At 41.9% G+C, this 12516-nt stretch overlaps 1 protein-coding gene and 2 long non-coding RNA genes across 23 annotated transcripts in view; 1 reads left to right on the top strand and 2 right to left on the bottom strand.

The window, feature by feature from the left end:
• Positions 1 to 12333, top strand: part of LOC307207994 — a 149873-nt gene extending 137540 nt beyond the window's left edge. Inside the window, exon 2 of the long non-coding RNA XR_013834928.1 lies at positions 10734 to 12333. This is a non-coding gene — a long non-coding RNA (uncharacterized lncRNA). The remainder of the gene's footprint in view (positions 1 to 10733) is intronic.
• Positions 1 to 12516, bottom strand: part of DNM1 (dynamin 1) — a 132691-nt gene that overhangs the window by 57122 nt on the left and 63053 nt on the right. For 17 of the 21 annotated variants that reach the window (XR_013834842.1, XR_013834843.1, XR_013834844.1 and 14 more), the window contains exons 11-14: positions 7146 to 7232; positions 6307 to 6377; positions 4942 to 4993; positions 2831 to 2842 (exon numbers count right to left, since the gene is read on the bottom strand). Coding sequence is in view for 17 of the 21 variants with exons in the window: in XM_079962035.1 (XP_079818161.1) it covers positions 2831 to 2842; positions 4942 to 4993; positions 6307 to 6377; positions 7146 to 7232 (222 nt within the window). In the remaining 4 variants the exon portion in view is untranslated. The remainder of the gene's footprint in view (positions 1 to 2830; positions 2843 to 4941; positions 4994 to 6306; positions 6378 to 7145; positions 7233 to 12516) is intronic. The other 4 variants (XM_079962043.1, XM_079962039.1, XM_079962042.1 and 1 more) reach the window with 1 other exon arrangement.
• Positions 7572 to 10740, bottom strand: LOC307207950. Its single transcript, XR_013834880.1, has 2 exons — positions 8068 to 10740; positions 7572 to 7650 (listed from the first exon to the last, which is right to left on the bottom strand). It is a non-coding gene; the product is annotated as an uncharacterized lncRNA (long non-coding RNA).

The raw sequence follows: 12516 nt of genomic DNA, 5'->3' as shown, positions 1-12516 counted from the left end.
ACTAGGACCTGGGAGACTAGGGTTCAAATCCCCACCCAACCATGAAGCTCATTGGGTGACCTTGGGCCTAACCTACCTCACAGGGTTGTTGTGAGGATGAAATGGGGGGGGGAGGAGAAACACGTACACCACCTTGAGATCATTGGAAGGTAAAAGTGGTATATAAATGTAATAAATAAATAAAATAAAATAAATGTGCAGAGGAGGGCGACCAAGATGATCAAGGGTCTGGAAACCAAGACTATTGTTCTATGGCTCTATGACTGCCTGAAGTCCACTTTCCTTGCACCCATGACCTGATACCAGAAGTGAGCTCAAGCGGGAGAAAAATGCTTGGGAATTCAGTAACCCATGCCTAGAAACCCTATGGCTTTAAATCACACCATCTCCCTGTTAGACATGATTGATAACAGCCTTGTGTTTCTGTAGTTTGGACCTGAAGGTGACACCATATATTATGCAGCAGACATGATTGCTGTGGCAACAATGGCATTATAATGGTTTCCCTCCTGCAAACACTGTTGACAGGTGAGTGACATACCTGTGACTTTAAGCCAGAGGGGAGAGAAGGCAGATCAGGATCTACTGGCAAATCACTGAACTGCAGGAGATTGGTAAGGTTTTCTAACTTGCAGTTGTGTTGTAACAGCAACAGCAAAAATCCTCTTTTGCGCCCCTGCCCCCAAAATAGGCTGCTAGGATCACTGATCTGTATTCACTCAGATGTAAATCTATATTTTAATATGTAGGCTATCCTAATTTATGGCTCACTGGATGGAAAGGATCCTTGGGCAACAAGTCTGCAATCCAGTTATGGGTGGTGGACCTTAAGGGTCCTGGGTTAAAAAAATAAAATAGGCATGAAGTCTACCCATTGCTGTTTCAAACTCCTGCATATGCATGTATGGGATTACAAACTGGAAGGGGTCCTCAAAGCTGTTTGAAGATGCAGGTATGTTGTCCATGCTGTATTTGTTTGCTGCAGGAAACATGGGTCAACCCACAGCCATCACATCTGCCATGGAAGAAGCAGAGCCACCTCAATTACTTTTTATTTCCTTTGGACCAGGATTTCTACCTCTTAGTTCCAGATCTCCCTGCAAATCTTTTCTAAATAAAAAAAATACAACCAGGCCTTTGGCTGATTAATATTCTACAGACTTTTAAATGTGTTTGTGGGAGGGGGAGTTGTTGTTTAGCTGTTTCTGTTTTAACTATTTAATTGTGCTTTCATCTCATGTTTTTATCTTGTGAACCATCCTAAGATTTTTACTATAATAATAATTTTATTATTTGTATTCCACCAATCTGACTGGGTCGCCCCAGCCACTCTGGGTGGCTTTCAATATATACAGAAACATAATAGAACATCAAGTGTTAAAAACCTCCCAATACAAGGCTGCCTTCAGACGTTGTCTAAAAGTTGTGTAGTTCTTTATCTCCTTGACATATGAAGGGAGGGAATTCCACAAGGTGGGTGCCACTCAGTGCTTTTTTTCTGTGGGAACACAGGGGTACGCATGCCCCTAAACATTTTGTGAATCTAAGTTTGGCCTCATTGAGGGGCAGTATTTCAATATGAGTAGGAAAATGAGAGTACCCCTAAACATTTTTTTGGGGGGGAGCACTGGTGCCACTACTGAGAAGGCCCTCTGCCTGGTTCCCTGTAACTTCGCTTCTCGCAGGGAAGGAACTGCCAGAAGGCCCTCGGAGCTGGACCTCAGTGTCCTGGGCCGAGGCCTTTAGGGCTTTAAAAGTCAACACCAACACTTTGAATTGTGTTCGGAAGCGTACTGGGAGCCTATGTAGGTCTTTCAGGACTGGTGTTATATGGTCTTGGCCACCACTCCCAGTCACCAATCTAGCTGCCGCATTCTGGATTAGTTGTACCCCAATTCTGGATTAGTTGTACCTGGATTAGGTAGCCCCACGTAGAGCGCATGGCAGTAGTCCAAGCGGGAGATAACCAGGGCATGAACCACTATGGCGAGACAGTCCACGGGCAGGGAGGGTCTACCAGATGGAGCTGGTAGACAGCTGCCCTGGACACAGAATTGACCTGTGCCTCCATGGACAGCTGTGAGTCCAAAATGACTCCCAGGCTGCGCACCTGGTCCTTCAGGGGCACAGTTACCCCATTCAGGACCAAGGAGTCCCCCACCCCCGCCCACCCCGTCCCCCAAAACAGTACTTCTGTCTTGTCAGGATTCAATCTCAATCTGTTACCATCCATCCTCCAACCGCCTCTAGACCCTCACACAGGACCTTAACCATCCTCACTGATCTCGGATTTAAAAGAGAGGTAGAGCTGGGTATCATCCGCAGACTGATGAACACCCAACCCAAACCCCCTGACGATCTCTCCCAGCGGCTGCATGTAGATGTTAAAAAGCATGGGGGAGAGGACGGAGCCCTGAGGGACCCCACAAGTGAGAGCCCAGGGGTCTGAACACTCATCCCCTACCACCACTTTCTGAACACGGCCCAGGAGGAAGGAGCGGAACCACTGTATAAAAGTGCTCCCAGCTCCTCTAGACAGTCGAGAAGGATACCATGGTCAACAGTATCAAATGCCTTTTGATGAAGGACATTATATAAATCTAATGAATAAATCTAATAAATAATAATAATGAATACCCATTTTCACTCTGTTCACCAACTAGTGACTTTTGCTCCCTCATTTTCTTTTCTGCTGGACATAGTATTAGGGTTTTACTGTACTTTGTCTCCCTGCCCCGTCTGCATCCAACAGAGGCATCCCATCTTTTCCCCAGATGCACCTAAATTAGTACTTGTTAGCACTGCACATTGAGTGGCCTTTTTTACTCACCAGGATCTCATCCTGCAAAAAGAGGGCCATAGCAACAACAGCAGCAGCAGCAAAGACGGGAGCAAAGAAAGGAGAAATCATTACTCAAGAAAGCGGGAGGAGGAGGAAGAAACTAGGCTCCGAAAATAAAGGGGGAGGGGGGAAAATATAAATATATAACAAAACCAAACATTTATCACTAGAACCTTTTGCTAAATCAGCACTCTAGTTGCAAAAACAGCAAAAAGACCACATCACAAAACAAAATCTGCTTAGGTAAAAGAGGGGGGGGGAGTTTTGTTTTGGTTTTAAAGCACCTAAAAGTGAAACAGACTGAACAGGTCTGCAGGGCCTCCTCTCCCACTTGGGTGGTATAAAGTGGCTGGCCTTGCCTGAGAAGCACTGAAGAAGTAGCCTTTTCAGAAAGGGCCTTGGGCCTAAGTCCACCTAGTGGTAGGTCTGAGGTTACATTCATGCTACACATTTATATTCATTTTATACCACTTTAACTGTCACGGCCTCCTTTAAAGAACAGCAAGAATTGTAATCTGGCAACTGTGTGCTGAAGATTCTTCCAGCAGAAAGCGGAACCCCTGATCACAGGGTTGATCCTTCAGCAATAGGGGGAAACAATTCTGTGCTTTAAACACACCGTTAATGGATGTTTTGTCCATAGCTGTCAACTTTTCCCTTTTCTTGTGAGGAATCCTATTCGGAATAAGGGAATTTCCCTTTAAAAAAGGGAAATGTTGACAGCTGTGGTTTTGTCCCATGGTGACACAGGGGCTGTGATGTAGGAAGTTCTTTACCCCACCCAAACGGGGCCTGAAAATTTCCGAACTCATAAGAACTTTAGAAGATTGAATAACAACCCAGATGTTTCCTTAAAAATGCAACCTTTTCAGCTTTGGATATCTTGTTCTCACTTAATTCTTTCAATAATAAAGGTTGTATACAATGCTAAATGTACGCAGAGAAGACCCACTGGAACTGAGAGACATGACATAGGCTGTGTTCACATGGCTGTTTATTCAATTTCAATGACGTTTCTCATTTGAACTTTCACAACATGTAAAATCCACTTCCAAAACTAGTGGAATATAGTGGAACTATAATGGAATACAGTGCATGTTTAACACTCAGTTCCATATTATTTGCAAAAGGATTATTTTCTGGAATCAAATAACATGGAAACGAGCACTAAATTTGTACTAAATTCGGCTTTTGTTCCAGAAGTGGTTTTTGAGTCATGTGTAAGCTCAAGTATTAATGCAGAACTTAACAGTTAGAGAAAAGTCATGGAAATGGAATAAACTGCCATGTGAATGCAGCCTAGCTTAGGTCCATTAATTTAAATGGATCAACTCTACAAAATAGTTGTATTTGGCTACAACTCTAAGCCTGTGAGAAAGGACCATGCTGTTCTTAATTTTTGTAAAGTGCAGAGCAACTTTAGAAATTCAGTAATAAAAACCAAAACCACAATGAGCACAACTGTTATTCTATTATTACTATTAACATTATGCTCTTTGGCCACATTGAAGTCAATCTGAAAAGATAGTAATGGCAAAATTCAGTCCTACTCATTTCAGTAATACTTATTCCCAGGTGGGTGGAAAGAATTAAAGCCTAACTTTGTTTGGATCCTATCAGTTACCATTATTATTATTATTATTATTATTATTACTGCCACTATCACCATCCACGAGGTTATCCCTCCATACACCATGCAGAGACAAGTATACAACTACCAGTGAGGTATAAGACTGTAACAAAAGTAGGTTGTTTTCTTTAAAAAAACCAAAAACCATTAGGAAGTGTGTATCCAACGCTTAATTCAAGAAACTTATTTCGGGCCAACCAGTGGAGCTAGCAGGCAACAATACAATTAAAGCTTTATCTGATTACTAATGAATATTAAAGCTCTAATGAAGATTACCCTCCAGGACCCCCCTACCACCCTGGGTATGGAATATTTTGCTTCAGTGAAATGGGTTCGATGAGTTGACATTTTGGTTCCTCCTGCCTTCCAAGATGTGTTAATGAAACTTCCATTGCCTCCTGCAAAGCAAAGTGAACATCCATCTCAAGACTTTAAAATGTGGCCCAAGATAGCCACGAAAGGGGCTTACCTGATTCCCAGCTGTTTTCTTCTTGCTCATCTGGCTACTCCTTTGCTGAGCACTGCATGAGAAATAAATAAAAAAAGTCTGAAGACGTTTTTCTTTTCTTTTCCAGTTTTGACTCTCTTGGGATGGCTCATGTGAATCCAGATTTATTGGCCTCTGCTTGAAATCCACGCTTAGCCTGAATTGCTCTCTCTGGACGGGGGAAGTTTAATTTTTATCCCCTCCTCCCAACTCCTGTGATCCTGATGAAAATACCCCCCCCCCCAACACACACATACACACTGTAGGTATTATTCCCAGGAAAGAAGTTCTCATTGCCAACAATAAGAGAACTCAGATATTGCAACGCTCTTTCTTAAGTGGGTAACTGCTACTAATTCTCAGCACACAAGGTTCTCTGCTTGTGAAATTTAGGATATAAAGTGCTGTGCAGTATTATAACTGCTATTTCATGGGACTTCTAAAAATAATAATGGAAGAAAGGATATATTTACACATCCCAGGTGTCTTGTGCAGATGAGACTGTCACTTTTTACCAAACGTGCAAAGGAGCAGAAAAAGATGGGAATTACATTGGTAAAACTACAGGCAAAATACATCACCCAGCTCACCACAAAGAACAAAACCTGGTAGAATATTGTATGGAGTTCTAGAAAAACATGAACAAGGGCTCATCCTCACTTCCTGTGCCTAGAAAGCATGGGTATGAACAGTTTTACACATGATCTGTAGTTTCTAGGCATGGATTCGAGTGGTTTTGCCTTTGTCCTGCCCCTTCCCCTTGAAAAACCTGCTCTTTGATGCTAAATCAGAACAAACAGCAATTAGCAGGAAACCTGCTTGCCATTATTGCGATTCAGCCCTAAACCATGGGTTTCCCCAGGGGAAAGCAGAAGGCAAATGGAAGGGTAGATGAGCCCAAGTCTTGTGGCACCTTAAAGTTGTTTAAGCATTCATAGGTTAGGATCTACTTCATCAGATGCATGAAGTGTATTCCTGAGCTGATGGCAGAAAAACTCGTGGGAAATGCAATGCAGAAGATAAAAACCATAATTAAAGGTCCCTCCAGAATCTTGTTTTCTTGCAACATGTCACTGATGCAAAAATAGTGCATTAGTGATGGATTTAGTCTGGATTGTCCACATATCCTTCTGCTTTATTAGTTCTCTCATTGTATGATTGCCATCTGTAGGGGTGGCCCTCTTGCATGACAACAAAACCAAAGTGGGACAACACAGTCTGCCCAGAACATTTTAGTCTTTAAGGTTCCACAGTATTCTTTTATCCTTTTTGCTGCAACTGATGAACACAACTGCTACTCCTCCAGGAAAAAAAAAAACATGTCATCTCTTCATTGCTGGTACTTACTTGGCAAATCCAATAAAATCTTCATGGTTTGTGTTCATGTAGGCTAGTTCAATATCTATCAGGAGCATGACCTGGGGAGAGAAGATAAGAAGAGAGGAATGAAAAAGGTGTTATAGGTGAAGCCAGTTACTTGCTGGATTACTGCAATGTGCTCCACTTGGGGCTGCCCTTGGGCCTGGTTCGAATGCTCCAGCCGGTGTAAAGTATTGATGGGGGTATTTGGCTGACAACATGTGACCCCCTTGTTAGAGCATCTTCACCGACTACCCACCAAGCCAGGTTCAAGGTCCTTGTATTTATTAAAGCCCTGAACAACTTAGGTACTTCAGGGACTGCCTGAACCCTTCTATCCCAGTTCCATCACTGAGATCATTTGCAATAGCATTGCTGGTGGTTCCCCAGATTGGCAAGACTCATTTGACAACAAGAAAACCAGCCTTTAGTGGCATCAGCCCAGGATTGTGGAATGCTCTGCCAACAGAGACCTAGCAGGCACCTTCTGCCTCAATTTTTAGACACTTACTGAACACCTTTCTATCCCATCAGCCCCAGGCTTTGCAGAGCACCACCGGCTACTGCTCTTCCTCACCACTCCTGCCACCTCCTTGTTTGAGAGGCAGAGAGGTGGCCAGGCAGTGGCATCTGCTGGTTGTCCTTCTCAGCATCACCAGGTTGAAAAAACAGTTTGTGACACTGAAGAAGAGGAGCAGATCTGTTTGTGAGAGAGGGTGGGAGAGAGAAGGGGGCCCTTTCAAGATCTTAGCCCATGGCAGATTCCCATCTGTGCTCGAGGCTGGTTGTGTATGTGTCTGTGAAATGAGAACCCCCTCCACACACACCTGATCTTTGGTTCTGCTCTCTCGGTCGCGGATGTGGGTTGTAACAATTCGTTCCATTTCCTCCCGTAGGTGTGGGTATTGGCTGAGCTGCACAGGAAGAGAAGGGGGGGAAGAACATGTGCATATGGGGAAATATAGGGTGGAAAGAGGCCAGGAAATTACTGCTGCTACCACCACTCTTCAGTCCTCATCAGAAGATCTGGTAGTTGGGATGGGGTGGGATAGGGGAGGTATAGAAAAGAAAAGTAGCAGAGAGATTTTCCAAGTTCCAGCCATGATACAACATTTGCTCTTCTTTACATCTTAGTCAGCATCTTGGTCTGGTTTGACATGTTTGAGAGATATCTTTGCTGGAACTAAATCCCCCTATTCTCACCAGCAGGAAACGTTTAGCAGAACAGCCATCTGTCAATGTGTCTTCTTAGATTATTCTTTTGGCCTCCAGATCCGAATTCATTTTATTTGAGGGATGTTTGGAATCTGTGCTACATGGCCAAGAATCAACCTCCGGCAGGGGTAGAAGTCAATCTGGGAACTACTAATGTCACAGTAGACGGTATTTAACACCTGCGATGTACAGGACTAGTAAAATTGCAACTGAAGTAAGATTATATGTTTATCTAACCTAAACCGAGTTGGACGGAGGTCTAGTGTATGTAAATTTGTTTGTTGTATGGCGAAACATGGTAACGCTGATTCTGGTTTTTTTTTCTGTTTTCTTTTTTCCTTTTTGTTTCTTCTCTCTTCTTTTTTTACTGAATTTGTTTTCCTTTCTTTTTTATTTTTTATTTGGTATTCGTCTGTTAAAGTGCGTGTTGATGTTTTCTTTTTTTCTTTTCTGTTTAATGTATTTTATAAAAGTTTAATAAACAATAAATTAAAAAAAAAAAATAGAATCTGGGCTACATGGCCAAGAATCAACCTCCGGCAGGGGTAGCCAACATGGTGCTCTCCAGATGTGGCCAAAATGGCACCCTCCACCTCCCAACAGCCCCAACCAGCAGGGCCAATATCAGGGATGACCAGTGTTTCAATCCAACAACATCCAGAGGTTACCACATTGGTTACCCCTGCCCTACTGTGTAAGGCACATAGTAGATTCTCTGCAATTAGGAATGAAAAAGCCTGGGCATCATGCACCTCGAAATATGTTTATTCTGCTCTCTCTTTCCGTTGTCCTTCTCCAACCCTGATAAGCAGTGGTGTCTTGGTGTGCAGTCCTGCACGAGTCACCTGACTTGCACAGAATGAAGCATCAAAAAACATCATCTCAATTTTCTTCTCGGGAATGTTGGAAGATATGCAGTAGGTTGGTGCAAGCTGTTTTACGCCCTAATTGTAAGTGTAAGGAGAGGAACAGCTAGTTGTGATTACCAATGGTGAAATACAGGCATTATGCACATGCCGAAGACACTCTCCCTTTTCATGACTAAACCCTATCACTGGAAATAGTTTTTGCATAGTTCTTTTGGAGACAGAGACCTAAAGAGCTGTGCCTGATATTAATGTCTGGGTAGATCCTTGGAGAGGAAAACAGCATCTGAGCTGCTAAAATCATAAGAAATACTTTTGCTCACAATAAGGCCTGAAGCACCTGTGCACATGTCAAAACATGGATATTTATACCAAGGGTAATATAAGATGTGTGGTGTATCAGAAGAATTTTTCCATTTTGACAGGTATTTTTTTAAAAGACATTTTATAGCCCCTCTTGTTTCAGTTTAATGATTAATAATTGAAATAATTCATGAGCTTAATTAGGATTAATACTGTGTTTTGGCTTATGCATCTTTTCAAACTGCAAACTGCTTTGAAATTTTGGAACACAGGGTAGACTATAAATACAGTATGCAGAAACATGCTATGTCACTTTGGCTGAAATTAAAATAGCAGATATGCCTCCTTGACAATGGTAACTATGAAGTTGAAATTAGGAGTGGCAATTATAGCTAATTTTGCATGGCCTGACACATAGCAAAAATGGATGCATTGAGAATACTGGGTATCAGAAAGATGAACAGCACAGGATAATATTGCTTCTCTGTACTGAAGAATTTTGGTCTTATTTACAAGTTGTGTTACTGTCTTCTGTGAAACAATAAGATTTAGACTCATTGGAAAGAATTTGGTTACATTGTTAAGCAATCCATATTTTTGGTTCCAGAAGCACGTTGTATTACATTGCAAATATAAAGGCAAACACTAAGGAAAGGAATTATGAACCGAACATCTCACCGCTTACTTAAATTGAAGCTGATAGGCAAGATTATAATTGAACATGAAATGGTTACGATCCTGTGCACACTTACCTGGAAGTAAGTCCCGTTGAAAAGAATGAGATATGTAAATGATATGTTTAAAGTAGATGAGAAAAAGGATTTAGTACAGAATTTTCAAGGTATGAAAAGGAATTATTGGGAAACAATGAGAAGTTATTATTTTGCATGTATAAACTGTTGATAGAATGGCACACAAAACACGAAGAAATAAAATGGGTAATGATAAAATGGGCACAAGATATCAGGCATAATATCCAACTTATGTTTTGGGAAAAATTATGGAAGGAAGATCTAAAATTCACAGTGTGCTGTTCGTAGAAGGAAAACTATATGAAAATGATGTATAGATGGTATTTAACACCAGTAATATTAGCTAAAACGTATGGAACTGCTTCTAATGTATGTTGGAAATGTAAAGAAAAAGAAGGCACGTTCTACATATGTGGTGCAAGATAACTAAAGCATTCTGGGAAATGATATATAATGAATTGAAGAAAATGTTTGAAATAACTTTTGTAGAGGGTAAAGAGGCTTTTTTGTTAGGCATTTTAGGTACAGAGATTCTGAAAGAGCAGAAAAGACCATTTATGTATGTGACAACAGTAGCAAGAATATTACTGGCCCAGAGATGGAAAGAAGATAAGGTTCCAACCAGAGAAGAATGGCTAATGAAGATGATGGACTATGCCGAAATGGTAAAATTGACAGGGAGAATGAGAGACCAGGATGAGAAGAAGTTTAAGAAAGAATGGGGAAAATACATAATTTATTTAAGAGAACACTGTAAACAACTAAAAACTTTGGTAGGATTAGAGTAATACTTGTAACGTACGAAACACAACAGAAAAAGGTAATAATATTGTTAACAAATTAGATAAAAAATGGATAAGCTGAAAGAAAAAGGGATTGACATTGAAAACCAGAGAAGGGCAGTGGGAAGTCTAGGGATTCTGAGAATCCTAAATGTGAAGGCGAATGATATGTTTAAATTGAAATATGTTCTGTAAAACTCAATAAAACATATTTATAAAAAAGAAAAAAGAAATGAGACTTCTGAGAAAATGTGCATAGGAAGCTGTAAAGCAATCAGACAAGGACTGGACAGTGTATGTAAAGTATATTTCATTGTGAATCTTCTAACTGAAATCATTTTTAAGGGCAGACATAACTGCAACATTTGACATTACCAAGACTGGAATGTCTGGATATTTAGCTGCTTATCACTTTAGATCAGGGAAGGGCAAGCTGCAGCCTTCCAGAAGAGCATAAGAGCCTGATGGTCCACCCAGTCCAGCACCCTGTTCTCAAGGGGCCAACCAGATGCCTCTGGGAAACCTATATGAAAGATTCAAACACAAGAGCGCTCCAACTTTGTTGAATATCCATGAGTTCTAGTGTTATGAGAGTGGGAGAAAACCATTTCTCTATGTACTTTCTTCATGTTATACATAATGAACTTCTATCATGTCACTTCTTACTTGTAGTCTCTCTAAACTAAAAATCTCACAATGCTTCAACCTTTCGTCATAGGAGAGTCACTCCACCCCCTTTATCGTTGCCGTTTTCCGAACCTTCTCCAGCTCTACAATCTCCTTTTTGAGGTGAGGCAACCAGAAATGAACACAGTAACAACTCTAGGTGTTGCTGTGCTTTTATCATCCCTTTGGACTGACCACGTTGACTAGGGCTGATGGGAATAGGGCGTCCCCAAACCTGCTTCAGACAGAGGGAGAAACATCCTTACTTCTTGCTGGTTAAGATAGAAGAAACCGTGCCAGGAAAAAACCCCAGGAAATTGGAAAATCTTTCTCAGCTTTTTTGTTGTTGGAAAAATAGAAAAGCAATAACCATCTTGGTGACACAAAACAAACTACTCCAATCTGTGAAATGCTCTCAGTTTATTCAAAACTTTGACTATTTGATAAAATTTTCAAACAAAGCAGAAGGAAAGGAAAACTGTCATTGCCATGTTCACCAGAACTCATGCGGGGGAGACACCACACCTAGCGCATGCATGGGGTCAAGCGATGCTGGGGAAGAGCAGGCCACAGGCACACCACGGGACACCACGCCCACAAGGGATCATGCGTCAGGATGCAAAGGGGCAAGGTGGGGAGGCAGTAGCACGACGAAGCACCCAGAAATGCCATGATCCTGAACAGGAGAGCAGGTGAAACCTAAGAAAGGGGGCTGGCTTGGAAATCGGTTCTCAAATATTTGCCAAGTGCACATTTCCTTCTCCTGGACTTTCACCATCATGTCCTTTATTCCAGAATGTGACAGCTGCATCTACAGGTGTCTCCCTAACTTAGGAACTTTCTTCCATGCTATGGAACTCGCAGTGGACAACCTCAGACCACATCTCCAATCAAGTCTCTGCTTCTTCCTCTCACCTCCCTCTGCCCTCGCTTCTTCCTCTACGGTTCTGACGGCTGCCTCGCTCAGGTCCTAGCTGCCATGCTTCTTACAAAGCTACATATGGGCTGGTGCAACTGCTGAAATGGTTATCCTCGGCCTGGCCTAGAGCTAGTAATTACTACTTTACAAGTGGAAGGTTGGTGGCCACCTTCTCTGACAGAGCCTCTGCACCTTTAATGGCAGCCTGGCTCAACACAGAAAATAAACAGGTGAAAAGCACTATAGCTCATTGGTAGAACATTTGTTCAGCCTGCTGCAGCTCCAGTTTCAACCCCTGATGTCTTCAGGTAGGCCTGGCAGGGCCAGACTAGGGATGAGTGAATCTGCTAATTTCAGTTTCTCATTTTTCCCAGTTCTCCACATTTTCACATTGTCCTTGTCCACCCAGGGACAGCTGTGGCCAGGATTCCTGCAATTCAGGGGGTTAGACCAGATGACCCTAACCCTATTCCAACTATGATTCTATGATACACATTAGTTAAAAAAATAAAGTCTGTGTGAGAATTCATAAGCATTATAGTGCAAATGTCTCCTAATATGTACATTTGTGTAAGCATTATTGTACACTACTTTAGCTAGGGGCTCATTTATCCACACACATCCTTCCTCCAGCTTTCCAGGCACAGTCCATGTTTTAAAGCTTCATGTCTGAAAGCTTTGTTGCCCTGGAGCTT

Source organism: Podarcis cretensis (assembly GCF_951804945.1).
Source record: "Podarcis cretensis genome assembly, chromosome: Z".
NCBI lineage: Eukaryota > Metazoa > Chordata > Lepidosauria > Squamata > Lacertidae > Podarcis > Podarcis cretensis.
This window is presented reverse-complemented; position numbering and strand designations above follow the sequence as displayed.